This window comes from Orcinus orca, chromosome 10, assembly GCF_937001465.1.
Source record: "Orcinus orca chromosome 10, mOrcOrc1.1, whole genome shotgun sequence".
NCBI classification, from domain to species: Eukaryota; Metazoa; Chordata; class Mammalia; order Artiodactyla; family Delphinidae; genus Orcinus; species Orcinus orca.
In genome coordinates, this window is record NC_064568.1 from 15,379,050 (window position 1) to 15,405,928 (window position 26,879).

General features: G+C 40.8%; 1 protein-coding gene across 7 annotated transcripts in view; it reads right to left on the reverse strand.

Annotated features, from left to right (window-relative positions):
- CHL1 (cell adhesion molecule L1 like) overlaps window positions 1-26,879 on the reverse strand; it is an 88,341-nt gene that overhangs the window by 29,367 nt on the left and 32,095 nt on the right. For 4 of the 7 annotated variants that reach the window (XM_033437181.2, XM_033437182.2, XM_033437177.2 and 1 more), the window contains 5 exons: window positions 22,856-23,020; window positions 15,049-15,189; window positions 14,619-14,730; window positions 13,070-13,236; window positions 4,834-4,999 (listed from right to left, as the gene is read on the reverse strand). In XM_033437181.2, coding sequence (XP_033293072.1) covers window positions 4,834-4,999; window positions 13,070-13,236; window positions 14,619-14,730; window positions 15,049-15,189; window positions 22,856-23,020 — 751 coding nt within the window. The remainder of the gene's footprint in view (window positions 1-4,833; window positions 5,000-13,069; window positions 13,237-14,618; window positions 14,731-15,048; window positions 15,190-22,855; window positions 23,021-26,879) is intronic. The other 3 variants (XM_004274766.3, XM_004274767.4, XM_004274765.3) reach the window with 1 other exon arrangement.

Sequence of the window (26,879 nt, forward strand, 5' to 3'; positions counted from 1 at the left end):
GTGGGACTGCTTCACGCCAGAAAGAAAGGGCAACTTAAGGGCAACTTTTCTGTAACGCACTGTCTTTTAAAACTCACAAATGTACCTCATTTTAATGAAGGTAGAATGACCCCCTGGTCCTTGAAATCTGGGAGGTATGATGTACCCAGGGAGGTTATTAAAAATTTCCTTTGTTGGGCTCAGTCCAGTTTCCAAATCAGAACTTTTGGGAATAGAACAAGGGCCACTGCATTTGAACATGATACCTAGGTAATTCTGGCTCACATCAAAATCTGACAACTATTTGTGTTAGCAAGGATACACTCTGCTGTGCTGAAGTAACAAACAGCTCCAAATTCTCAGTGCCTAAGACCACACTCTTTATTTCTGTCTTACACTATGTTTCTATCATAGGTCAACTGTATTCTGCTTGAAGAAATCCTTGTTAAGCACATTATACATTTTAAAAATGGTTTCTACTCTGCATAGAACCTGTTCCCTGGCTTCTTCTTCATCTCTGTTCCTCTCAGTCTTTCCCCGTTTTTACCTGCTTAACTACCTCCCTTTGCCTTCATTCTACAACCTCTCATCCCCTTCATCTGAAATATCCAGATCGCTAGTCCCCAAACCATGTTAACCTCCAGTGTTTTCTTGCTCCATTCCATCTTGTAACAAATTTCGCTCCAGGCAATATTAAAAATGTTGCTTTCTTTGGAGACCTGTGTTTGAGGCTCGGTTTCACCAACTATGACTTGTATAATCTTGCACAAAACTTGGAGCCTAATTCACCTTATTTAAGAAATGGGGATAACAGTATTTTCTTTCTTATCAGGAGAAGTAAATGAGGGAAAACACATAAAGTGATTTGTGTATACAGCCTGGCTTACTATGTGCTCAAAGAGTGTTACTAATAATATTAATCAAATTGATTTAATTCATTGTTAGCTTGTAACTAATCACATTTCTTAATGCCCCCAACTCCCATTCCTCCTGCCTTTCTGCTTGAACAAATTACCTTAGTTCCTCTTTTCTTAGGAAGAGACCCTTCTCTATCCTTATAATCTCTGCCTAATCTAATGCCTTATAACCTCTGCATCCTTATCCCCCACGCTGAGTCCTACCCCATTCATCTGCTGCCATTTCTGAGGGGAAAAAGAAGCCCTTCCTTGATGCCAAGATAAAGCCCTCGCACTTGTGCTTTTGACACCTTTTCCCTCTCACCTCCTATTCATGGACATGTGGACACATCCCATATCCCTCTGCCATCCCTCCTCCTTCAGGACTGGGTCGTTCACTCTGTCTATGGTCATGAACAGTCCCCGTTACATTTGTTGAGGACAGTCTAAATTTTAAAAGTGGTTTGATAGCATATCCACACTCCATTTCATTTTTCATAACAATATTGTATTGTCTAGAGCCACCTGCAGGTTAGAAATCCACAGACAATTCCTTGAGGTCATTTCAGCCTTCCTAATAGGTTTACTGTGAGCACAACAGAGGGAAAGCATGTATGGGAGGCACTAACTATTATAACATGAGGCACCCAGCACGTATAATGGTCCAGGGTAGCAGTTTCCAATACTTATCACACCCCTGTACCTAACAGGGGACAAAAGGGGAGAGAAGGTATTTTACTTCTCATTTTCCTCTATGTGCCTTTGGGTCAGAAATTTAAGCACTTTCTAGGTAAAAGCTTCTGGTTCCCAGCCTAGTGATAAGGAGAAGGTGTCCCGGCAGAAGGTGAGAAATGGGAGCTTACTAGTGGTTCTACAGAAGTTTAGCAGATACCTGTGATCTCAACTCCCTGCTACAATTCCATGTCTGCTCCTGGCTCTAGTCAAGACCAGCCTGCAACAGTCCTTCCCAGCCCAGCCCACCCCAAATATCACTTCTGTCTTAAGGAAAACTAGAAGAATGTCTGCATTACTTAGGTGACTCAGAGAGCCAGAGGCTCAATTGGGTTCAGCCCCAGCGTCCTGCAGAAGCTATAAAACTGAGTCACACAAAGAGGCTGGTTGGAGAGTCTGGATTCAGGGCCTAAATATGCACGTCACATTACCAACCAGGCATGAGTCAGATTCCCTTCTTGGCTGTAACCCAGAGGTTATACGGAAGACCCCAAATAACTACACGGTTGACAAAACAGAATCTGGGGGGGGATCTGAGCAGTTGACAAATCAACTCACACCTAACCAAAGGCTGAAGATCTCTGTTGCAACGTGTAGCCTGTTAGGTAGCAACAATTATTCTCCTTTTGTGTCACTTACAACTGGTTGCAGTACATATGCTGCCTTTCCACAAACATAAAATACAGAGGAGGGATGAGATGGAATAAATTAAGTACCCAGGGTGAAACCAATCAATGCCTTTATATAGAAGCGGCACACACACCCACAAATACCAAAAAAAACCAAGCAGGTAAGAGAAATGAGACAAGACTACCAGAGAAATGAGGAGAATGAATCATCACAGCTAAACTGGACTGAGTACTGAGTATATTCTAAGTGCTTGGTGTTAACTCCTAATAACCCTATGATGAAGTGACCTTAAACCATTTTTTTGAACTAAACTATGTTATAGAATATAAAACTAAGGCACAGAAAAGTTAGGCAGCTGGTCTAAGGTCACAGACCCAATAAGTGACAAAGTTGGGATTCAATCCCAAGCCCCTGGGTTCCAGTGGCCATGCTCTTAATGATGACACTGCCACCATCTCGCCTAAGGAATGCAAGTCCTGTCTAAAGATCTTCAGATTTAGTTTTTCAGAATGATGAATAACAAGATGGCGGGTGAGATTTGGAACAAGGATGGTCAAGTTTTAACCCCTAACTCAGCAACAATGCAAAAGGAAGGGGAATGTCCTCTGCTTCCAAAAGACAGCACACACATTCATGAAATATTGACTGTTTTCTCTTCCTTTGATACACTTAACAGTGTTTAAATATAGTGCTAGTCAGCGTCTAGTCACACTTACTCTACATTCTCTCTTCTACACTTTTACATATCCTTTACAAAGAAGCTGGAAGGCTCAAAAATATACTTGTCAATAATTACCAATGGGAAGGATCTGAGATATGATTTAGCTTCTACCCATGAGATAAATTCCTATGAGATTGGGAGGTAGAAGAGAAATGGGCACCAGCTCCTCTGGGGCCTTGTGAGCTGACAGTGACTCTGGCAGATATAAGAGCTGGCAGTGCTGGACTCACCAGGAGAACCAGTGGGGTGAGGGGGGGCAGTGAAGACAGCAGCAATTTCCAGACATGTGAATTGCAGCTGCAATGCCACATCACCGAGAACCCAAAAGCTTAGTAAGCAGCACCCACAGACCTATCTCCTCCACTCTTTCCAACGGTTTTGTGAGCACCCAAGCCCATGCAATAAATATTCCTCAAATAACAGGAGCTGTTTCTGTTGCCTGCACTCACAGGATGGTACACGTTACATGAAAAATCGGTCGCAAAAATGAGGAGAGAAACGTGTGGAAGTGAAACAAGTACACTGTTTGACCTTTTAAATACTGCCTTAAAGACCGAAATGTCATAAGCAGTTTTTATATTTTAATTCAGTGTGTATACTTTTACAACTATTTTTCTTTCAAATGCAAGGTTTAATCCCAAGCAAATATTATGAGATACTATAATAGTTTACCATAAATAGGTGTTGTGTTTCGTTAAATTATTTTTCTGCATCTATTGAGATTATCATATGGTATTTATCCTTCAATTTGTTAATATGGTGTATCACATTGATTGCTTTGTGTATATTGAAGAATCCTTGCATTCCTGGGATAAACCCCACCTGATCATGGTGTATGATCCTTTTAATGTGTTGTTGGATTCTGTTTGCTAGTATTTTGTTGAGGAGTTTTGCATCTATGTTCATCAGTGATACTGGCCTGTAATTTTCTTTAAAGACATACCAATTTCCAACAAACACATGAAAGGATGCTCAACATCACTAATCATTAGAGAAATGCAAATCAAAACCACAATGAGGTATCACCTCACATCGGTCAGAATGGCCATCATCAAAGAATCTACAAACAATAAATGCTGGAGAGGGTGTGGAGAAAAGGGAACCCTCTTGCACTGTTGGTGGGAATGTAAACTGATACAGCCACTATGGAGAACAGTATGGAGGTTCCTTAAAAAACTAAAAGTAGAACTACCATATGACCCAGCAATCCCACTACTGGGCATATACCCTGAGAAAACCATAATTCAAAAAGAGACATGTACCACAATGTTCACTGTGGCACTATATACAATAGCCAGGACATGGAAGCAGCCTACGTGTCCATCGACAGATGAATGGATAAAGAAGATGTGGCACATATATACAATGGAATATTACTCAGCCGTAAAAAGCAACTAAATTGAGTTATTTGAAGTGAGGTGGATGGACCTAGAGTCTGTCACACAGAGTGAAGTAAGTCAGAAAGAGAAAAACAAATACCGTATGCTAAGGCATATATACGGAGTCTAAAAAAATGGTACTGATGAACTTAGCGGTAGGGCAGGAGTAAAGATGAAGTCATAAAGAACGGACTTGAGGACACAGGGGGAGAAGGGGAAGCTGGGACGAAGTGAGAGAGTAGCAATGACATATATATAGTACCAAATGTAAAATAGGTATCTAGTGGGAAGCTGCTGCATAGCACAGGGAGATCAACTCAAGGTTTTGTAATGACCTAGAGGGGGGGGATTGGGGGTTGGAGGTAGGCTCAAGAGGGAGGGGATATGGGGATAAATGTATACATTTAGCTGATTCACTTTGTTGTACAGCAGAAACTAACACAACACTGTAAAGCAATTATACTCCAATAAAGATTAAAAAAAATAGTTTACATACCTGCCATCCTCTGTGCCATTAATTTCAAAGGCTTCTCCATCTTTACTCCAGGATAATTTTAAACTGTATTTCAAATGTGAGTCACATTTGCTCTCACAATGTAATTCAAGTGTGTGTGATCTGGGGACACGAGGATTCTTAGGAGAAACTCTAAGTTTTGTAGCATCTGTTTTTACAAAATAAAGATACTAGTTAGAGCTATAGAACACAGCTTACTTTGCTCTCAAGTGCCTGCAATTTAATCAACCAAATTGGTCAACACTGATAGTCAAATCCTCATGCAATGTTTGTCACACTGTTATTTCCTAACATCATATGTCATTACTATTTTCATTCCTTCCAATCCAGGGCACCTGGGTAGAAGTATTATATTAATAGCAATTTCCCAAGAGTCTAAGCAAGCAAATGCCTCGGGATATTGAAAATAATATAAATTGTCTGGTGCTTCTGGACATGTGATCAAAATACCATAAAGAGGAAATCAATTAATTTTCTATTACCTTGTTTATTATTAACTCAAATCTGAGGTTAAATGGTGAAGCCCATGCATAGATGAACTAACAACATGAAAGTGTGGAACGCGAACATAAGCACCATGAACGTGGAGGCTTTGCTTGTTTTGTTTCATTCAAGTAACTCCAGAGCCCAGAAGGGAGCCTGCGTACAGTAGGTACTCAATACGTATTTGTTGAATGAGTTACAGTGAGTCATATTTGGAAAGTAAATTAGTAATATCAATAATATGAATAAAATACCTAGGAATAAAAATAAAATACCTAGGAATAAACATACCTAAGGAGACAAAAGACTTGTATGCAGAAAACTATAAGACATTGATGAAAGAAATTAAAGACGATACAAACAGATGGAGAGATATACCACGTTCTTGGATTGGAAGAATCAACATTGTGAAAATGACTATACTACCCAAAGCAATCTACAGATTCAATGCAATCCCTATCAAACTACCAATGGCATTTTTCACAGAACTAGAACAAAAAATTTTACAATTTGTATGGAAACACAAAAGACCCCGAATAGCCAAAGCAATCTTGAGAAAGAAAAATGGAGCTGGAGGAATCAAGCTCTCCAACTTCAAACTATACTACAAAGCTACAGTAATCAAGACCATATGGTACTAGCACAAAAACAGAAATATAGATCAATGCAACAGGATAGAAAGCCCAGAGATAAACCTACGCACACATGGTCACCTTATTTTTGACAAAGGAGGCAAGAATATACAACGGAGAAAAGACAGCCTCTTCAATAAATGGTGCTGGGAAAACTGGACAGCTACATGTAAAAGAATGAAACTAGAACACTTCCCAACACCAAACACAAAATAAACTCAAAATGTATTAAAGACCTAAATGTAAGGCCAGACACTATGAAACTCTTAGAGGAAAACATAGGCAGAACACTCCATGACATAAATCACAGCAAAATCCGTTATGACCCACCTCCGAGAGAAATGGAAATAAAAACAAAAATAAACAAATGGGACCTAATGAAATTTAAAAGCTCTTGCACAGCAAAGAAAACCATAAACAAGACGAAAAGAGAACCCTCAGAATGGGAGAAAATATTTGCCAATGAAGCAACATACAAAGGATTAATCTCCAAAATATACAAGCAGCTCATGCAGCTCAATATCAAAAAACCAAACAACCCAATCCAAAAATGGGCAGAAGACCTAAATAGACAGTTCTCCAAAGAAGATATACAGATTGTCAACAAACACATGAAAGGATGCTCAACATCACTAATCATTAGGGAAATGCAAATCAAAACTACAATGAGGTATCACCTCACACCACTCAGAATGGCCATCATCAAAGAATCTACAAACAGTAAATGCTGGAGAGGGTGTGGAGAAAAGGGAACCCTCTTGCACTGTTGGTGGGAATCTAAATTGATACAGCCACTATGTAGGACAGTATGGAGGTTACTCAAAAAGCTAAAAATAGAACTACCATACGACCCAGCAATCTCACTACTAGGCATATACACTGCAGAAACCATAATTCAATAAGATTCATGTACCACAATCTTCATTGCAGCTCTATTTACAATAGTCAAGACATGGAAGCAACCTATGTGTCCATCGACAGATGAATGGATAAAGAAGATGTGGCACATATATACAATGGAATATTACTTAGCCATAAAAAGAAACAAAATTGAGTTATTTGTAGTGGGGTGGACGGACCTAGGGATGGTCATACAGAGTGAAGTAAGTCAGAAAGAGAAAGACAAATACTGTATGCTAACCCATATATACAGAATTGAAAGAAAAAAAATGGATCTCATGAACGTAGGGGCAGGACAGGAATAAAGATGCAGACGTAGAGAAGGGACCTGAGGACACGGGGAGGGGGAAGGGTAATCTGGGACAAAGTGAGAGACTAGCACTGCCATATATACACTACCAAATGTAAAATAGATAGCTAGTGGGAAGCAGGTGCAAAGCACAGGGAGATGAGCTTGGTGCTTTGTGACCACCTAGAGGGATGGGAGGGAGATGCAAGAGGGAAGGGATATGGGGATATATGTATACATGTAGCTGATTCACTTTGTTATACAGCAGAAACTAACACAACATTGTAAAGCAATTATACTCCAATAAAGAGGTTAGAAAACAAAACAAAACAATATAAAGCTCAAACGTTGGTACCGTGGCTGTCTTGGAAAATGTCTGTTTCTTTATAATTGTTTCAAAACATATAATCCTTACTCTTAAGGACCATATTAAAGGCAGATATACTTTACCCCAATGTGGCACTTGGTAATCCTCTCAGAAGCTAAATCTCATGAGCTGACCTCCAACTCCACAATCATGTTCTAATATTTGCTATCTATATGTTAGTCAAGAAACTGATTAAAAATTGAGGTGTTAGACTTCCGGGAAGATGGCGGAAGAGTAAGACGCGGAGATCACGTTCCTCCCCACAGATACACCAGAAATACATCTACGCGTGGAACAACTCCTACAGAGCATCTACTGAACGCTGGCAGAAGACCTCAGACCTCCCAAAAGGCAAGAAACCCCCCACGTACCTGGGTAGGGCAAAAGAAAAAACTAAACAGAGACAAAAGGACAGGGACGGGTCCTGCACCAGCGGGAGAGAGCTGTGAAGGAGGAAAAGTGTCCACACACTAGGAAGCCCCTTCGCGGGTGGAGACTTCGGGAGGCGGAGTGGGGGAGCTTGGGAGCCGCGGAGGAGACCACAGCAACAGGGGTGCGGAGGGCAAAGCGGACAGATTCCAGCGCAGAAGTTCGGGCCGACCGGAACTCGCCAGCCGAGAGGCTTGTCTGCTCGCCCGCCGGGGGGGGCGGGACTGGGAGCTGAGGCTCCGGCTTTTGTCGGAGCGCCGGGAGAGGACTGAGGTTGGCGGCGTGGACACAGCCTGCGGGGCGTTGGTGCGCCGCGGCTGGCCGGGAGAGGGTCCGGGGGGAGGTCTGGAACTGCCGAGGAGGCGGGAGACTTTTATGTCCCTCTTTGTTTCCTGGTGCACGAGGAGAGGGGATTGGGAGCGCTGCTTGGGGGAGCTCCAGGGACGGGCGCGAGCCGCGGCTAAAAGTGCGGAGCCCAGAGACAGACATGGGACGCTGGGGCCGCTGCTGCCGCCACCGGGAGGCCTGTGTGCGAACACGGGTCACTGGCCGCGCGCCCCTCCGGGGAGCCTGTGCAGCCCGCCGCTGCCGGGGTCCCGGGATCCGGGGACGGCTCCCCCGGGGTAACGCACGGGCGCGCCTCGGGCTGCAACGTCTCGCCGGCCTCTGCCGCCGCAGGCCCACCCCACACTCCGTGCCCCTCCCTACCCCCGGGCCTGAGTGAGCCAGAGCCTCCGAATCAGCGGCTCCTTTAACCCCGTCCTGTCTGAGCAAAGAACAGACGCCCTCCGGCGACCTACACGCACAGGCGGGGCTAAATCCAAAGCTGAGCCCCTGGGAACTGTGAGAACAAAGAAGAGAAAGGGAAATCTCTCCCAGCAGCCTCAGAAGCAGCGGATTAAAGCTCCACAATCAACTTGATATACCCTGCATCTGTGGAATACCTGAATAGACAACGAATCATCCCAAATTAAGGAGCCCTGTGGATGAAAGGCGCTTGGTGCTGCAGCCAGGAGTCAGTGCTGTGCCTCTGAGGTGGGAGAGCCAACTTCAGGACACTGGTCCACAAGAGACCTCCCAGCTGCACATAATATCAAACAGCAAAAATCTCCGAGAGATCTCCATCTCAACGCCAGCACCCAGCTTCACTCAACGACCAGCAAGCTACAGTGCTGGACACCCTATGCCAAACAACTAGCAAGACAGGAACACAACCCCACCCATTAGCAGAGAGGCTGCCCAAAATCATAATAAGTCTACAGACACCCCAAAACACACCACCAGACGTGGACCTGCCCACCAGAAAGACAAGATCTAGCCTCATCCACCAGAACACAGGCACTAGTACCCTCCACCAGGAAGCCTACACAACCCACTGAACCAACCTTAGCCACTGGGGACAGACACAAAAAACAACAGGAACTACGAACCTTCAGCCTGCAAAAAAGGAGACCCCAAACACAGTAAGATAAGCAAAATGAAAAGACAGAAAAACACACCGCAGATGAAGGAGCGAGATAAAAACCCATCAGACCTAACAAATGAAGAGGAAATAGGCAGTCTACCTGAAAAAGAATTCAGAATAATGATAGTAAAGTTGATCCGAAATCTTGGAGATAGAATGGACAATAGAATGGACAAAATGCAAGAATCAGTTAACAAGGACCTAGAAGAACCAAAGATGAAACAAGCAACGATGAACAACACAATAAATGAAATTAAAAGTACTCTAGATGGGATCAATAGCAGAATAACTGAGGCAGAAGAACGGATAAGTGACCTGGAAGATAAAATAGTGGAAATAACTACTGCAGAGCAGAATAAAGAAAAAAGAATGAAAAGAACTGAGGACAGTCTCAGAGACCTCTGGGACAACATTAAACGTACCAACATTCGAATTATAGGGGTTCCAGAAGAAGAAGAGAAAAAGAAAGGGACTGAGAAAATATTTGAAGAGATTATAGTTGAAAACTTCCCTAATATGGGAAAGGAAATAGTTAATCAAGTCCAGGAAGCACAGAGAGTCCCATACAGGATAAATCCAAGGAGAAATACGCCAAGACACATATTAATCAAACTGTCAAAAATTAAATACAAAGAAAACATATTAAAAGCAGCAAGGGAAAAACAACAAATAACACACAAAGGAATCCCCATAAGGTTAACAGCTGATCTTTCAGCAGAAACTCTGCAAGCCAGAAGGGAGTGGCAGGACATATTGAAAGTGTTGAAGGAGAAAAACCTGCAACCAAGATTACTCTACCCAGCAAGGATCTCATTCAGATTTGATGGAGAAATTAAAACCTTTACAGACAAGCAAAAGCTGAGAGAGTTCAGCACCACCAAACCAGCTCTACAACAACTGCTAAAGGAACTTCTCTAGGCAAGAAACACAAAAGAAGGAAAAGACCTACAATAACAAACCCAAAACAATTAAGAAAATGGGAATGGGAACACACATATCGATAATTACCTTAAATGTAAATGGACTAAATGCTCCCACCAAAAGACACAGATTGGCTGAATGGATACAAAAACAAGACCCATATATTTGCTGTCTACAAGAGACCCACCTCAGACCTAGAGACACATACAGACTGAAAGTAAGGGGATGGAAAAAGGTATTTCATGCAAATGGAAACCAAAAGAAAGCTGGAGTAGCAATTCTCATATCAGACAAAATAGACTTTAAAACAAAGACTATTAGAAGAGACAAAGAAGGACACTACATAATGATCAAGGGATCGATCCAAGAGGAAGATATAACAATTGTAAATATTTATACACCCAACATAGGTGCACCTCAATACATAAGGCAAATACTGACAACCATAAAAGGGGAAATCGACAGTAACACATTCATAGTAGGGGACTTTAACACCCCACTTTCACCAATGGACAGATCATCCAAAATGAAAATAAATAAGGAAACACAAGCTTTAAATGATAAAAAAAAAAAAAAAAAAAAAAAAAAATGTGTTGAGAGCAGCTCTCATGTTAAATGTTCTTACCACAATTATATATACATGTATATGTATGGTGTGCATATTTATATACACACACAAAGGTATGTATATATATAAAGTATTTAATATGAAAATTAGCCTTTATGTTCCCAGACTATACCAAACTATTTCTTCTTTATAATAAAAGATTATTTCATTAATTATAATGTAATTAAGTATTGAGCCTTAAGCTCATGGTTAGTAAACACTGATATGCTTTTATATGTGAGGAAATTGAGCGTTTTGATTAATTCTTAAAGAGTTAGTTGATTAACATCAAATGTTATACAGTCAATATCACTTGGGAAGATACATATACATATCTATATATAGATATGTGTACATATATACATATAGAGATATATATATCTACCTTACATGTATTAGTGTAACTTCCTTTGAGAATAAATAAGTAAAGACTGGTAAAAAAAAAAAAAAAAAAAAAAAAAAAATTGAGGTGTTAGTAAAATTGAGTTTTTGATATTCCAAGCATGAAATCTGACGAGGTTATCAAATTGAATAAATTTCAAGTGAATTACTAAACATCCTAATTCTAAATTTAAAGGAATCCATTGATACTAATAGATACCATTTAATAAGCACTTATTTCATTTAACTAGACTCTGTGAAGAAGTTACATTCATTGTGACATTTTACAACAATTCTATGAATATTAATATCTCTACCTTACCGAGAAGATAACTTAAGGCTAAAATGAAATTAAGTAAGGACACTAATATTTTCTAACTAGTAAGGGACTGAGCTGTGATTTGCACTCAAGGCTGGAAGACACCAAAGCTCATGCTGCATAGCCTCTTATTCAATTCCATTCCTGACATTCCTTTTTCATATGTGAAAAGGATGCCCTTAATTCTCATGGATACGATTCCTATATAACCCTTACATATACAATGGACATGAGAACAGACCAAAAGTTTATGAACGTGGCCTTCTCTCTGGCCACTAGCAGTTTTGAGGTCCACTTTGGGCCAAGCACTGTGTTGGGCAATAGGAATGTGAAGGTTCATTTGGATTCCAGACTTCACTCTCCTTATCTTTCACCTGGCGGAGTTGCTTATCTTTGATCTAGGTTGGTTTCACAAAGTATAAAAAGAATCATCTTCATTAATGTTATAAGAGCATTTTAAAAATTGCACATACCACTTGAAAATGCAGAGAGACATCCACTATAAGTAAGCATCAATGAATATTAGTGTGCCTTAAAAATATAGTCCATGGGGCTGGCATGTTGGGTAACTTAGGATATAGAAAAAAATACGATGGAAGAATAAAAGAAGGAAAGAAGGGTGTGCGTGTGTGTGCAGAGAGAGAGACAAATGTTAAGGTAGCAGTGAAAACAGATGATTAAACAAATACGTACCTGTTATCTAAGCAGAGGTAGTAGCAGGCCATGACAGTAACCTGTCACAGGAAACACAAACCCTCCCTCCATTTACTATAGAATCTTTCTATTCTTTGTGTTTCCCTGAAAAGGGTTCTCTGAGCAATTTTAAAATCAAAATACTGCTGATGCCTGTGGATCTGGGTTTCAGTAAGCCTGAATCTAGGTGCTGAGATGCCCCTCTTTGGGACACTGACATATCTTGGCACATACTTAACTATGGGGAACAATTACAAATGAAACAGGCTGCTTGAACAAGAGAAAATATACAGAGCTGTTTATGACTCAAAAAGAGGACAAAACTCTGCTCACTTTGTCATGCCGGAGTCTTTACGAAACTGATCCTTTATGAGTTTATTTGTGAAATTTTTAGTTCAAAGAGTTGAATACTGGTGACATTACATTGAGCTGGTTATTGAAATAAAATAGAGTTACAGGAATACACCAAAATAGAGGACTTTCAAATATTGCTGGTCATCCCTCACCAAGAACACCTAGTTCCCTCTTACAATTGTATAAAGCCATGGACACATCATCGACATATCCCATAATTCTTGTGAGGGTCGTTTAGATGAACCCAATCTAGGAGTTTTGAAACAGTCTAAATAAATTTAACAGATGCCCGAACTTAAATCATATTGTGTCACTTGGGAAAATGAAAAACTGAAGCCATGTGACAATTCATGCAAAGTAAAAACAAAATAAAATTACTTCTAATATCCAAATTGGCTGTGACTGCTGTTTTTCCTTTAGCGTTTTCTACCCAACAAGAGTAGGACCCAGCATCTTCTTCTGTGGTCTCGCTGATCTGTAACGTGCCATTCTCATGGAAATGATACCGTCCGCCTTCAAGGGGTTTTGCTTCTTCCACCTTCTGCCTATAGAAAGTATAAATCAATGTGGGTTTGATAGAATCCTATACTCTTTGGCAAACTGGCGGCTGATGTCATTCAGTCTTATCCCTTCTTCAGGAGCTTAGCAGACCTTATGAAATGTTCCATTAGAGTTCACAATTTTTCCACAATAGGCGATAGGTATACATCTTACCTGCCCAAATAGACTGTGACTGGAGGAAATCTGTGTCTGAGCTCTATGCTTCTGCTGTATTTACAACAGTGCTCAGTACCACTTTACATCTGTCCTCAGAGTTTAATAAATACTTTCTGCCTTATTGATGGTGAACCCTCTAGTTAGTCATTGCTTCAGGGTACTAAATGGGAAAGCTGGTAATTGAACGAGATAATGAACATTCTGAACCTCCTTCTGTCCTAGAGGAACGTTGGTCACTCAGAAATATTATAAGCCAGGAAGTCTTTCCTGTCCTGTGGACATGGATAACATTGACCCTCATCACCCAGAGTCATTTTCTCCTACATTCATCCATTTTCTAAGCATTTGCTGCCACAACTTGATTCTCCCTATGCGTTTCACAGTAAGAGGCTACCGGAGAGAAAAGATGCAAAGGACAAAGTCTCGCTGCTGTTCACACGAGATTTTACAGGGCGGGCACTAGGGTAAGGCAAGTGAGGCGCTTGCTTCAGAGAGAAAATTTAAGGGTTGCCAAAACAAAAATCTCAGTATAATCAAGAGAAATATTTTAATGAGGTATTTCTAAAAATCAAAAATAATGCAAAAGAGTCCGCAATGAACAAAATATCCAAATTTTAAATAAAGATAGAATCTGACCCTATACTTGGATGACCTTGCCTTGCTCTCCTCATTCTAATCTCAGCCCTGCAGAGCCCTGGGGAAAATTATGTAAGACTAGTTTAACCAAGTTTTTCTAGTGAAGGAACAAATATGGTAGATTCATACAATGGTGTGTTTGAAGTTACTATACCAACTAATATATCGAAATTCAATTCAAAACACATGTTGACAAAGTTTTAAACATAGGCACGTGCAATGAAATGCAGACTTAACAATTAGATAACACCCAAAACGACAACAGTAATGTATGACCTTAGATATATCCGTAACGGAGACCTAAACTACCTATAAAATTGTCTTAGCAATCACTTCAATTTTTTGCTTTCCTTTGTGAGCAAAAATGGCTCTCCATATTTCCCCATGTGAGAGAATGCTACAAATCTAGTCAACAGTGCCAGGAAAGGTAGGTAAGTAAGTTTGCTACCTTAGTTCTCAGAGGCGCTCGCTACATGTAATAACTTGACACAGTGCAGCTTGTCAAGTGATGGATGAAGAAACAAGGCACAATCTACAACTGACATTCTCTTAAGAAAACCGTGTAACAGCTTACCAGGACACAATTGCCTCGGGTGAAGCAAAGAACTCACAGTGTAAGAAAGCACTGTACCCCACCACCGTGGCATAATTTTCTTCATCTGCAGTTTGTATCAATGGACGGACATCTATTGGAAAACAATATAAATGCAGTTTTAAATGTTCATATAATACAAGCAAATTTTTTTCTATACCCCAGCCATATTAATAAGGGAAAACAGTTGAATATCACAGTTCATATTCTTGAACTGGAAAGTCTCCCAATGCAATACATTTTTGGAAGTATAACTTTTAGTACGAGGTCTCATGCTCAAATGTAAGGTGAAAGGTACTTTGATTTTTCCCAACGTTTTATGTGCCAAGAATTCAATCTACTTGTGAGTATGACCGTGAACATTCTCCTGTAGAGAAGAGCAGACAAACAGTCTGCTCCCAAGTGTGCTTACCTACAACATCGATGTTGGCATTGGCAAGGATAGTGCCATGGACGTTCGAGGCTTCACACTGGTACACAGCAGTGTGATTCGGTTGCACATTGGTAAAACTGATTTCCCTGGGCGAGATGACATCACCAGAAAATGGATTTCCTACAAGAGATTAAAGACTGTCAGTGTGATAAAAAATAGAACCTAAAATATTTATACACTATTCATTAAACGTGTCACACAGTATTTATATTTTAAGACCAGTTTAGGGTGAATAAGAGTTCACTGAAGCCAATTCTTTAGAATTTCTTAACGTCAACCATGATTTTTTCTTTCCAGACCCTTCTGCAATTTCAATCGTCCTTCAAGTAAGTATTTTTTGCCAAAATATGTGTTGATCTCTAGCTGTCTGCCTCTCCATACCCACATCCACAACAAAGATTCCACATTTTCTGTTTAGCACTCAAGTCCCACTATGAACTGAATCTCACTTACTCTTGTCATTGAAGTCCTGATACTGCCCAGCGTAAACCACATGATCAACACAGCTGGATCCCCCCAGTCCACCAATATTGACTGCTATCTTCCCCCTTGACATGTTTTTCCTGTTTCACTTCTCTGCCCTTCGGCAATTTTCCCATCTACACCATTCATTTCAATTGCCCTGCTTTGCTATTTAACCACTTCAGATAAATAGCTCATATATTTCATTTTCCCAGGAGGACTAAACGCTTCTTGAGAGCACAGACCAGGTTTTCTACCTTTTCAGCAATAAATCTTACCCCACTGCTTATCCATGTGTAATTCTGGAAATATCTTTTGCAAGTGAGAAAATCTAATATTTATGGTACTTTATATTTTTTTAAATTTATTTATTCATTTATTTATCTTGGCTGAGTTGGGTCGTCGTTGCTGCACTCGGGCTTTCTCTAGTTGCGGCATGCAGGAGCTACTCTTTGTTGCGCTGCACAGGCTTCTCATTGTGGTGGTTTCTCCTGTTGCAGAGCACGGGCTCTAGGCGCACGGGGTTCAGTATTTGTGGCACAAGGGCTCAGTAGTTGTGGTTCACAGGCTCTAGAGCACAGGCTCAGTAGTTGTGGCGCACAGGCTTAGTTGCTTCATTGCCTGTGGGATCTTTCTGGACCAGGGCTCGAACCCTGTCCCCTGAATTGGCAGGCGGGTTCTTAACCACTGCACCACTAGGGAAGTCCCTATGGTGCTTTAATTAAGGGCCAGTGAACTCTGTTGGATACAGCACATGTGTTATCTCATTAACTCTGCTCAGAACCTGCAAGATCAGCGCCAGTATGGCCAGTGAGCAGGTCGGGGGGACTGTATTTCAGTCAATACCACAACCCACAGCATTTAAAAAAAAAATTTTATTTATTTATTTATTTGTTGTGGTGTGAGGGCTTCTCAGTGTGGTGGCTTCTCTTTGTCGTGGAGCATGGGCTCTAGGTGCACGGGTTTCAGTAGTTGTGACACACGTGCTCAGTAGTTGTGGCACACGGGCTTAGTTGCCCCGCAGCATGTGCGGATCTTCCCAGAGCAGGGCTCGAACCCATGTCCCCTGCATTGGCAGGCGGATTCTTATCCACTGCGCCACCAGGGAAGCCCCATTCCCACAGCATTTGGCCATGTGTCAAAGCACGTGGCCTGCTCTGAAACTACAAACAAGAAGTGGGAAGAGAAACATATTAGCTAGGAATGTTGAATAAGGGGCACAAATGTTAAAATTTTTCATTTATGGGCTTCCCTGGTGGTGCAGTCGTTAAGAATCCACCTGCCAATGCAGGGGACAGGAGTTTGATCCCTGGCCCAGGAAGATCCCACATGCCACAGACCAACTAAGCCCGTGCGCCACAACTACTGAAGCCCACACGCCTAGAGCCCACGCTATGCAACAAGAGAAGCCACCGCAATGAGAAGCCCACGCACTGCAATGAAGAGTAGCCCCTGCGTGCTGCAACTAGAGAAAGCCCGCGGGCAACAATGAAGACCCAATGCAACCAAAAAAAAAAAAAAAAAGAAAAAGTGACGATGCTAAGTTTTAGGTCATAGAAAACATTGAATATTACATAATAAAATAGAAGATTTTTTTAACATCTTTATCGGAGTATAATTGCTTTACGATGGTGTGTTAGCTACTGCTGTATAACAAAGCGAATCAGCTATATGTATACATATATCACCATATCCCCTCCCCTCTTGCATCTCCCTCCCTCCCACCTTCCCTATCCCACCCCTCTAGGTGGTCACAAAGCACCGAGCTGATCTCCCTGTGCTATGCAGCTGCTTCCCACTAGCTAGCTATTTTACATTAGGTAGTGTATATATGTCCATGCCACTTTCTCACTTCGTCCCAGCTTACCCTTCCCCCTCACCGTGTCCTCAAGTCTGTTCTCTATTTTATTCATGTCCTGCCCCTAGGTTCTTCAGAACCTTTTTTTTTTTTTTTTTAATTCTTATACATCATTTTTCCCTCTGGGAGTGAGAAATAAATACATCTTTACACTTAACTGTGAGCTCCATGGGGGCAAGACCTTGTCTATGTCTTGTGCACTATGTTCCTAGTGCCTAAAGAGCAGCTATCACAGAGGAGGCAGTCAGTAAATATCTCTTGGAATGACTGAAACATTTTTGTTGGGTGGCATTTTACCCATGGCCGAAAAATAGCCCCTGAAAGATGGCCACAGTCTAATCTCTACAACGTGTGAACATTTTACCTTATGGGGCAGAAGGGACTTTGCAGATGTGATTAAGGTCAAGGACCTTGAGATTGGATGATTATCCTGGATTATCCAAGGGGGCCCAAAGGAATTATAAGGCTCCTTATAACCAGAGAACGTTTCCTGGCTATGGCCAGCCAAAGAGAGATGTGACTACGCAAGGATGGTCGGAGAAACGCAACGTTGCTGTTTTGAAGTTGGAGGAAGGGAGCCGTGAACCAAGGAATGTGGGCAGCCTCTAGGAGCTGGAGAAAACAAGGCACGGGTTTCTCTCCTAGAGCCTCCAGAAAGAAGCACAGCACCGCTGACACCTTGATCTAAGCCCAGGGAGACTTGCATTGGCCTTCCAACCTACAGAATTGTAAAACAATAAATGTGCACTGTCTTAAGCCACTGAATTTGTGGTAACTTGTTATGGCAACAATAGAAATTTGATACAACACCGTAGGACAATGCATCTCTTAAGAAGTATCAAGATGAGTAGCTCTTACAAGTTTTTTAACGTTAAAAAGAATTGTGTCTTTGATCTCATCCTGTACTCTCACACCCTACTTCGAATTTAACAAATTTCAGAGTAAACCCCATCATGCTGTTCAGTTCTTATACCATTTGCCCCATGGTAAACTGAGTCTGCATAGCATTACAAAAAGAAGAAATGAGACTATGGCCTCCTGTTTGGGTGACAAGTAATTAAACATTGCTCCAGGATGCCTTCTGGGATAGGTATGGAAACTGCAGAGTATTGTGGCATACAGACTTCCAGGAGCTTCCAGAATTCTAGAAAAATTCTAAAATTCTTTATCAAACAAAAACCACTAGTCCTGACATAAGTTGTCTTTGGTCAGCTCAAAGGGCAAACATGCAATATAGGGAGAGAAACTTCAGCTCCGGAATTAATCATTTCAGTTCCATTTATGGCTCTAAATTCACTTGGGTTGTGTCCTCCATCAAGTAAGTAATGTAATCTCTGAGTCTCATTTGCCACATCTACAACCTGAAGAATAAAAATATCTCCTTTGCAGGGCCCACTAGGAGGCTCAGAAATATTGGATGCAAAGTATTTGAAAAAGGTTAGGCTTGTAATCAATAATAGTAATCATTTTGATTTAATTTTCAAATATTCTATATAAAGGATATGTAATTGCTAAAAATATAAGCTTAAAGAGATTTCAAACCCTTTAGTGATCCACTGTCATCAAACATCCCAATTATAAATGGTTATGACCTGTTGGCAGGGAAGCAAGGAGAGCTGTGGAAAGAACACGGAACATGGGTTCCAGAAATGTGGCTTTGGTTCTAGGTCTGCCATTACTCAGCTGTGCTATCTTGCATTAGTTTGTCTTCAGCCTTGATGTGCTCACCCATCAACAAACGTGTTGGCTCTATTTTGTATATAAATCCATAACCTACCTGTTACTACTACCAATCTAGCCCAAGGGCCCAGTATCTTTTAGGCAGCTCCTAATTGGAGTCATACAATTGCTTCTCCATTCAGAGGCCAGAAACATTCTTTGTTAATAAATTAGATCCTGTCACTCTTCTGCTCTGAATCGTCCAAGAGCTGCTCACCTTACTCACAATAATATTCCAAGCGCCCTTTTGGACCTCCCCCTTTACATATGATGTGGTCCCTGCACCTCCGGACTAATCTCTCCCAGCACTGCCCCCTCCTCACTCACTCGGCTTCAGCCATACCGCAGTCCCTGCTTTTCCTCAACACTCCAAACATACCTCAGGTCTTTACACTCACTGACCTCTCCACCCTGAAAGCTCTTTCATAGGTAGTCGCATAGCTGCATCACTCTCCTCTTTCAGATCTCTACTCAAAGGTAAATAACCACAAGGATCTTACTAGTGTTATCCTAAAATCGGAGAGCAGCTCTAGGTCCTGGACTTCTCTTACACCCACCCCTTCCCCAGCTAGTTTTCACTTTACCACATTGATGTGTTTATTCTTCTATTGCTTATCTCTCCCTACTAGAATGTCCGACTCATGAGAGCAGGGACTGTCCGTTTTATTCACTGCTATCTCCCAAGCAACAAGGCCAGTGCCTGGCACAAAGAAGGCATTCAATAAATATTACTGAATGAAATAATCAATCTGTTAAATATGAATAATCGTACTCCCTTTAAAAGGCTCATGTGGGGACAAAGCAGTACGTGAAAGTTCTTCGTAAACAGCCAAGTGCTATTCAAATATAAAATTTTATGATTCTATGTTCCAGAAAATCTGCATTTTTTGTTTTAGCACCCTTAACATTCTTTATAAACAAAAGTTGTTTTCATTTCTGATTTACCTGAAGTCTTATTTTTCATTTCTTATTCTGTTCTCTAAAGAGATGAGGAAAAATGTCTCAAATTGAGGAAACTAATAATGAGGGCTGAAGTGTCATCAACAGATGAATGAATAAAGAAAATGTGAGATAACTGCTGTATTTAACATGGATAACCAACAAGGACCCACTGTAGAGCACAGGGAACTCTGCTCAACGTTATGCGGCAGCCTGGATGGGAGGGGAGTCTGGGGGAGAATGGATACCTGTATATGTATGGCTGAGGCCCTTTGCTGTGCACCTGAAACTATCACAACATTGTTCATCGGTTATACTCCAATATACAATGAAAAGTTAAAAAATAAATAAATAAAAACAAGACAGATTCACAAAAGCAAACAAAAGTAGAAAATGTGAGATACATATATATATATGTATATATATATATATATCACACACATATGCACACAATGGAGTATTATTCAGCCATAAAAATGAAAAAATCCTGTCATTTGTAACAGCCTGGATCAACCTTGAGAGCATTATTGTAAGTGACATAAGTCAGACAGAAAAAGACAAATACTGTATGATCTCACTTATATGTGAAATATAGAAAACAAAACAAAACAAGCTCATAGATACAGAGAACAGTTAGTGGCTGCCAGAGGATGGGCCAAATGGATGAAGCGGGTAAAAAGGTATAAACTTCCAGTTATAAAACGAATGTCATGGAGATATAATGTACAGCCTGGCAGTAATAGTTATTAATACTGTATTGCATATTTGAAAGTTGCTAATACAGTAGATCTTAAAAGTTCTCATCACAAGCAGAAAAATTCAGTAACTCTGTAAGGTGACAGACATTAACTAGACTTACCGAGGTGATCATTTTTGCAATATACACAAATGACAAACAATTATGTTGTACACCTGAATCTAATATAATGCATGTTCATTATGTATCAATCAAAAAAAGAAAAGAAAAAAATTTTCAGAACTGTTCATTGTTTTGCCAAAGTATTTGTATTTTAAATAAGTAGGCACATTCTTTCTTCTGAAAGCTATAACAAGACAGAATTGAAAGTGATTTTGTGTTATCTGCTGAGAAAGTAGATATGGTCATACTGTTATTTGACAATTTCTAGATTAAGTCATAAGCTTATGTGAGTAATAGATATTTTAAAATAACTATCATTTTAATTTTCAATCTCATCATCGAATATGTTCAGTTAGCATCTGCTTGTCATTGACACTGTACCTATTGTCATACGAAGAAAAATGAAACAGATGCGTTTCTCAAAAATAACAATGAGCACTAAGGCTTCCTGAGTATTTGCTATGTGAAAACAATACTTTGGAAGTGTTGTTTGCATGGCAGTCACTGTGCTAAACATTCTCTGTGTGTGTCATTTAATCTACATAAAAATCCCCAATGGTTGGTGCTATTTTCATCCCCATTTTACTGATGGGGAAACAGGTTTTAAGAGGGTCAGTAATACACCAAATCACACAGCTAGTAAATGGTACAGCCGGAATGCAAACAAAGACCCTCTGGATCCAGGGTTTATAAACTTTCACAATGTTCTACAGATAAGTAATATCCTACTTGGTAGACTCCATTGGTCTCTTTCAATTACAACCAACTACCATTAGTTCCATTTTGCAGTTGAAAACCTAAGCTTCAGGAGATTCCCAGCTGTGTGATCTTGAGCTGTTTAGTGAATCTCCCCAAGCTTAGGTGCACAGCCTAGTTGGGACTCCAGGTCTATACGTCACCAGGATGCCTATCCTGATACGAGTGGGTCTAGGGCAAAGGAACTAATAGAATCAACACACATATGTCTCCATATTATAAATGCTCTAAATCAAGCTGATCAATTGACCAATAAGATCTGTTCTATTATCCTACTTTAACAAAGACATTCAAAATGACCAGGGACAGGACTTCCCTGGCGGTCAAGTGGTTAAGACTTCACCCTCCAGTTCAGGGGATGCAGGTACATCCCTGGTCAGGAAGCTAAGATCCCACATGCCTCGCGGCCAAAAAACCAAAACAGAAAACAGAAGCAATACTGGAACAAATTCAATAAAGACTGTAAAAATGGTCCACATCAAAAAAATCTTAAAAAAAAAAAAAGACCAGGGCTCTAGGTTCAAATTGAGGATTTGGGACTTCTTGGAGCTCTATGCTGCAACACAGTGGAGTAGGGAGATTAGGCATTCAGCTCTGGTCCATCCCTTCTTTTCCACACCCAGCCCATCTGGGAAGGGCTCAGAGCTGACTGCGCAGGGGATTTTTCTGGTCTTGGGTTACTGAAGCTTGGTCGAGAACCTGCAGTGAGCCAGGTTCAGGCTTTGCATGTCACTTTGGCCCTGCGGACTTCTCAAATCACGGAGATAGGCATGCCATAGCAGGTCCTTGTAAAGAGCAGAACCCAGTGAGGAGTCCCTGTTGCCTGGATCCAAGGGAAGTCCTAAATTCCAGCCTGTGCTCTCAACCACCAGGTCCCTGTAGCTGTTTCTTCTCAGGGAGAGGAACCTTCCTCCTTGGATGCATCCTCTATATCACTCAGTTGTCTTATTTTTTAAACCTTATTTTTATATAATTAACATAATAGCCCAACAAATATTATTTACGGCTTTTCCATAAATCTCAGCATAAATCAAATTGCTTTGAAAGATGCAATTTTGGATTCCCTGGTTAGATCTGTCTTGTCAGTCCAGCCACTTACCAACTCCACTTTAGCCATAACGAGGGTGTCTAAACACTGTGTCCCAGCAAACCACTGCCTTCAGCAGTGCCCCACAGTTGGTGTTTTCACTTACTCTCAATTGGGAAACCATTGACTCTCCACTTGATTGCAGGCTCAGGTTCTCCTTCAGACTCACACAACAGGATACCACTGCTCCCAGTGCTATACACGCCACTCTGAGGTTTCTTTGTCCAGCGAGGGGGCTCTGGAGATAAACTGAAGAGCTCATCAACATTTTCTATATCATAGAAGGTCCAAAAATGTTAAGGGCTGTATTTCTAGTATGCACCAGCAGATGGCAGACACAACAAAGTGTTTCACACTCGCTGTTTTTCATAAATGTTCTCTAAGGCAAGATGGGCATTGTTTTTGCCTGGAATAAGGTTTGTGTGTGGTTATGTGCTTTTATGCGTGTGTGTGTTGCAATCTGGAATCTTAGCATGTGTAGTAAAATCAACACACTAAAAGTAGTTCCCTACAGTCACTGTATTTAGCTACAACGAGTATCTATCTCATTATAGAAAATGAAGGAGGGGTAAACATGTGAAGTTTATTGAGTGCAAGGCATCTAAAATGGCTGATATTCAAAAAATATATTTTGAAAATTTTTAATGAAATTAAAATGTTCAGCCGTTATTTAAAATATTTCGTAATTAACGACTCTATAGCATTTATCTGTCCATATGTAATTATCTATCTTAAGAATTTGGGAGACATTACTTCCTAGAATTTTTTTTTTTTCGCAAGGGGGTGGGAGAAGGAATCCTAAAACCAATATTTACCTTTTTGCCTTCAAAACAATGGAGGAAAAGATAGATTTAAATCATACACTTGTATCTTTCTATGCCCTAACGCTCCAATCTTATAATTCTACGTGGTGTGTTTCAGTATAGAAGGAGACATTCTTTAGTGCAAACATTACTGTCATGTTTTGTCACCTTAAGTATATTACTATGTCAGGAGTGAAGAAAAGATTCATATTAGAGCATGGATGGTTTGGATAATTTGATTTCAGAGAAAAATACCGGTAGGTAGTAATTCCCATCAAGTGTTGCTTATTTTCCCCCAAGACATTTCTGGATTTCCATTTTTAGTCAAAAAGGAAAGTCTTTAAAATACATATATGTATAAAATGAAAAATGTCATTCAAACAATTTTTTAAGGAAAAGAGGGATTATGTGGGGAAAAAAAGTCTATAAATTCACCAGGGAAAACAAAAATATACAAATATCCTAGCAAGTTTAAGTCCGAACAAGAGACATGGCTTTGTAATTATTCAACAGGGTGTGGATTTGTTAAATTCCAAGTTATATGTGTGTCTTCATAATCTACAATTTGTAAATATTTAGTCATTAAGTTTAAAATGCAGTAGTCCAAATTATAAACTGCACATGACCCTCCGAGGTGAAGGGTTTTAGCTTTTGTGTGTTTGTCTGCATTTTTTATGTGAGTGTTACTTTCTTTTGGTCTTTTCATATAACCACAGTGAAATTAAACATTTGAGTTAGAGAAAAAACATGAAATTTTTCCTATTCACAGTAGAAAACTAAGACTATTGCTTTCAGAACATGTAAAAATACAGGAGATCATGGGGATATAATATATAGCATGGTGACTATAACGGATAAATAATACTGTACTGTTTATGTGAAAGTTGCTAAGAGATTAGATCTTAAAAGTTCTCATCACAAGAAAAAAATTGTAACTATGTGGTAATGGATGAAAATGACACTTATTGTGCTGATCATTTTGCAATACATACAAATATCAAATCATTACGTTGTATACCTGAAACAAATGATGTAATATGTCAATTATATTTCAATAAAAATATTTCAATAAAAATAATAAAGGATAGCATGTAATTATGACCTTTCCCTAAATCTTTATGAATAATAAAATCAAGATTTCCATTTCTATTCTCATCCTACAAATTTCATTAATCCTTCGGTACGCGGGCCTCTCACTGTTGTGGCCTCTCCCGTTGCGGAGCACAGGCTCCGGACGCGCAGGCTCAGCGGCCATGGCTCACGGGCCCAGCCGCTCCGTGGCATGTGGGATCTTCCCGGACTGGGGCACGCACCCGTGTCCCCTGCATCGGCAGGCGGACTGTCAACCACTGCGCCACCAGGGAAGCCCTTAAATGACCATCTTATCCAACCATTTCACCTTACAGATGGAGTACTGAGCTTTGGAGAAGTCATCTAACTTGCCCAGGATCACCAGGAAAAGAAGCCCCACTTTCTGTTCTTGCCATTCCATGGACCTGCAGACCTACTGGATGATCAGCACCGAGACTCCGAAGTAAACGTGGTGTTATTTCTAACTCATTACTATTTCACTAATTTGGATCACAGGTAGCAACCAAGGCTAAATAGCTTTACCAACTTTCACTCTGTGCTTCGAAATCCACACTTCCGCAACAGCTATCAACTGACTCAAGAGGTTTTGCGTATCCACTAGAAATCATCGTTAAACTGTACCTGAACCCCTTCTCATAAGCTTTGTTTATAAATGTTTGGAAATTTGTTTTTATGCTTCTCATCCCTGTTTCTTCTGAAGAATTAATCTGTTCCTGAGCAAAGGTAGAATTGGCCATGCAATGTGAAAGGGACTTCAAGCCTGTCTTCTTCAGAGCATCTTCTTCTTGGGCCTGTCACGCCACTGCTCTCAATTCCAGCCCAGACTGAGAATCTCACAATTGGGATCCGTAGTGAGAGCACCTAGACTAGATCACCAGATGCGTGATCTCTGAAGAACCAGGGCAGAATTGTTCTCTTTCTGATGACTCCTCTGCTTTGTACAGGGGAACAAAATCTGCCACCCCAAAATATTTCTTTGGCATGCAGATTACTTTGAGCTGAAAATAATCAAGGCCCAAAAGACTCAGGAAGAGACTCTGACCTCCCCGCTAACCACCTAAGATAGTTTAGATAGAAGGCCTGTTTCTGGAAGACAGCTACTACAGAAATACCTGCCAAGAACATGGGCCAGTTGTGGTAGGGGGAGCTCTGCAGGGCCTAGAGATTAGAGTCCACTCTGTGGCCCAGCAAACATCTGCGTACCACACATTTGCTCTACCATCTCCAGTCTTCCTTGGAGATGCTGTCCTGTCCCCCTCTGAAGTCCCAAACATCCTCTTTTGTCTTTAGCTGAAGACGGTATTTAAGATGAGGCTTGGGCCATTTGGGTGAGTTAGTCAGTTTTTCTGGCTCTCTCCCATGTATACATATTATTACACCTTTGTTTTATTTTCTCCTGTTAATCTGTCTCATGTCAATTTGATTCTTAGATGAGCCACAACAAAATAGAAGGAAAGAGGAAAATTTCTTTCTCCCCGACACTGGCACAATGAGAACAGATGCTCGTGGGGTAATTTTCAGTTGAACTGAAATGACTGATCCCCAAAGACTCCAGTGAAAAAGGCATAGAGAAAAAGGAAGGGGCCTTGGACAGGAGGGAATCACTGACTTCTGGTCATTCACAATCTCATGATTTCATACCTTGATTGAACATATTTACCTCGTTGCTACTTTGTTGACAATAGGACGCATGGTGAGCCTGAGGACACGGGTACAGGATAGGAAATGTCTGGTGGCTGAAGTGAAGCTAAGGGCATGCAGGGACAGAGAACAGATTTTTCCAGAGGTTGGAACATGCAACCCTATTCCTGACAGGTAAGATCTATTTGAAAGGATGAAAAAAGGGCTCAAGAGAGAAGAATGATTAAAATGGAAAACTCTGAGAGAAAACAACATCACTGAACCCCAGTCTTTTATCTATTATCCTAAAATCTATGGTAACTGATGAGGGCTTCCCTGGTGGCGCAGTGGTTGAAAGTCCGCCTGCCGAGGCAGGGGACACGGGTTCGTGCCCCGGTCCGGGAAGATCCCACATGCCGCCGAGCGGCTGGGCCCGTGCGCCATGGCTGCTGAGCCTGCGCGTCCGGAGCCTGTGTTCCGCAATGGGAGAGGTCACAACAGTGAGAGGCCCACGTAACGCAAAAAAAAAAAAACCTAACTAACAAAACAAAAAAAATGTTAGCTATGGTAACTGATGAAAGCAACTTATGTTGAAACTTTACTCATTTAGTCATA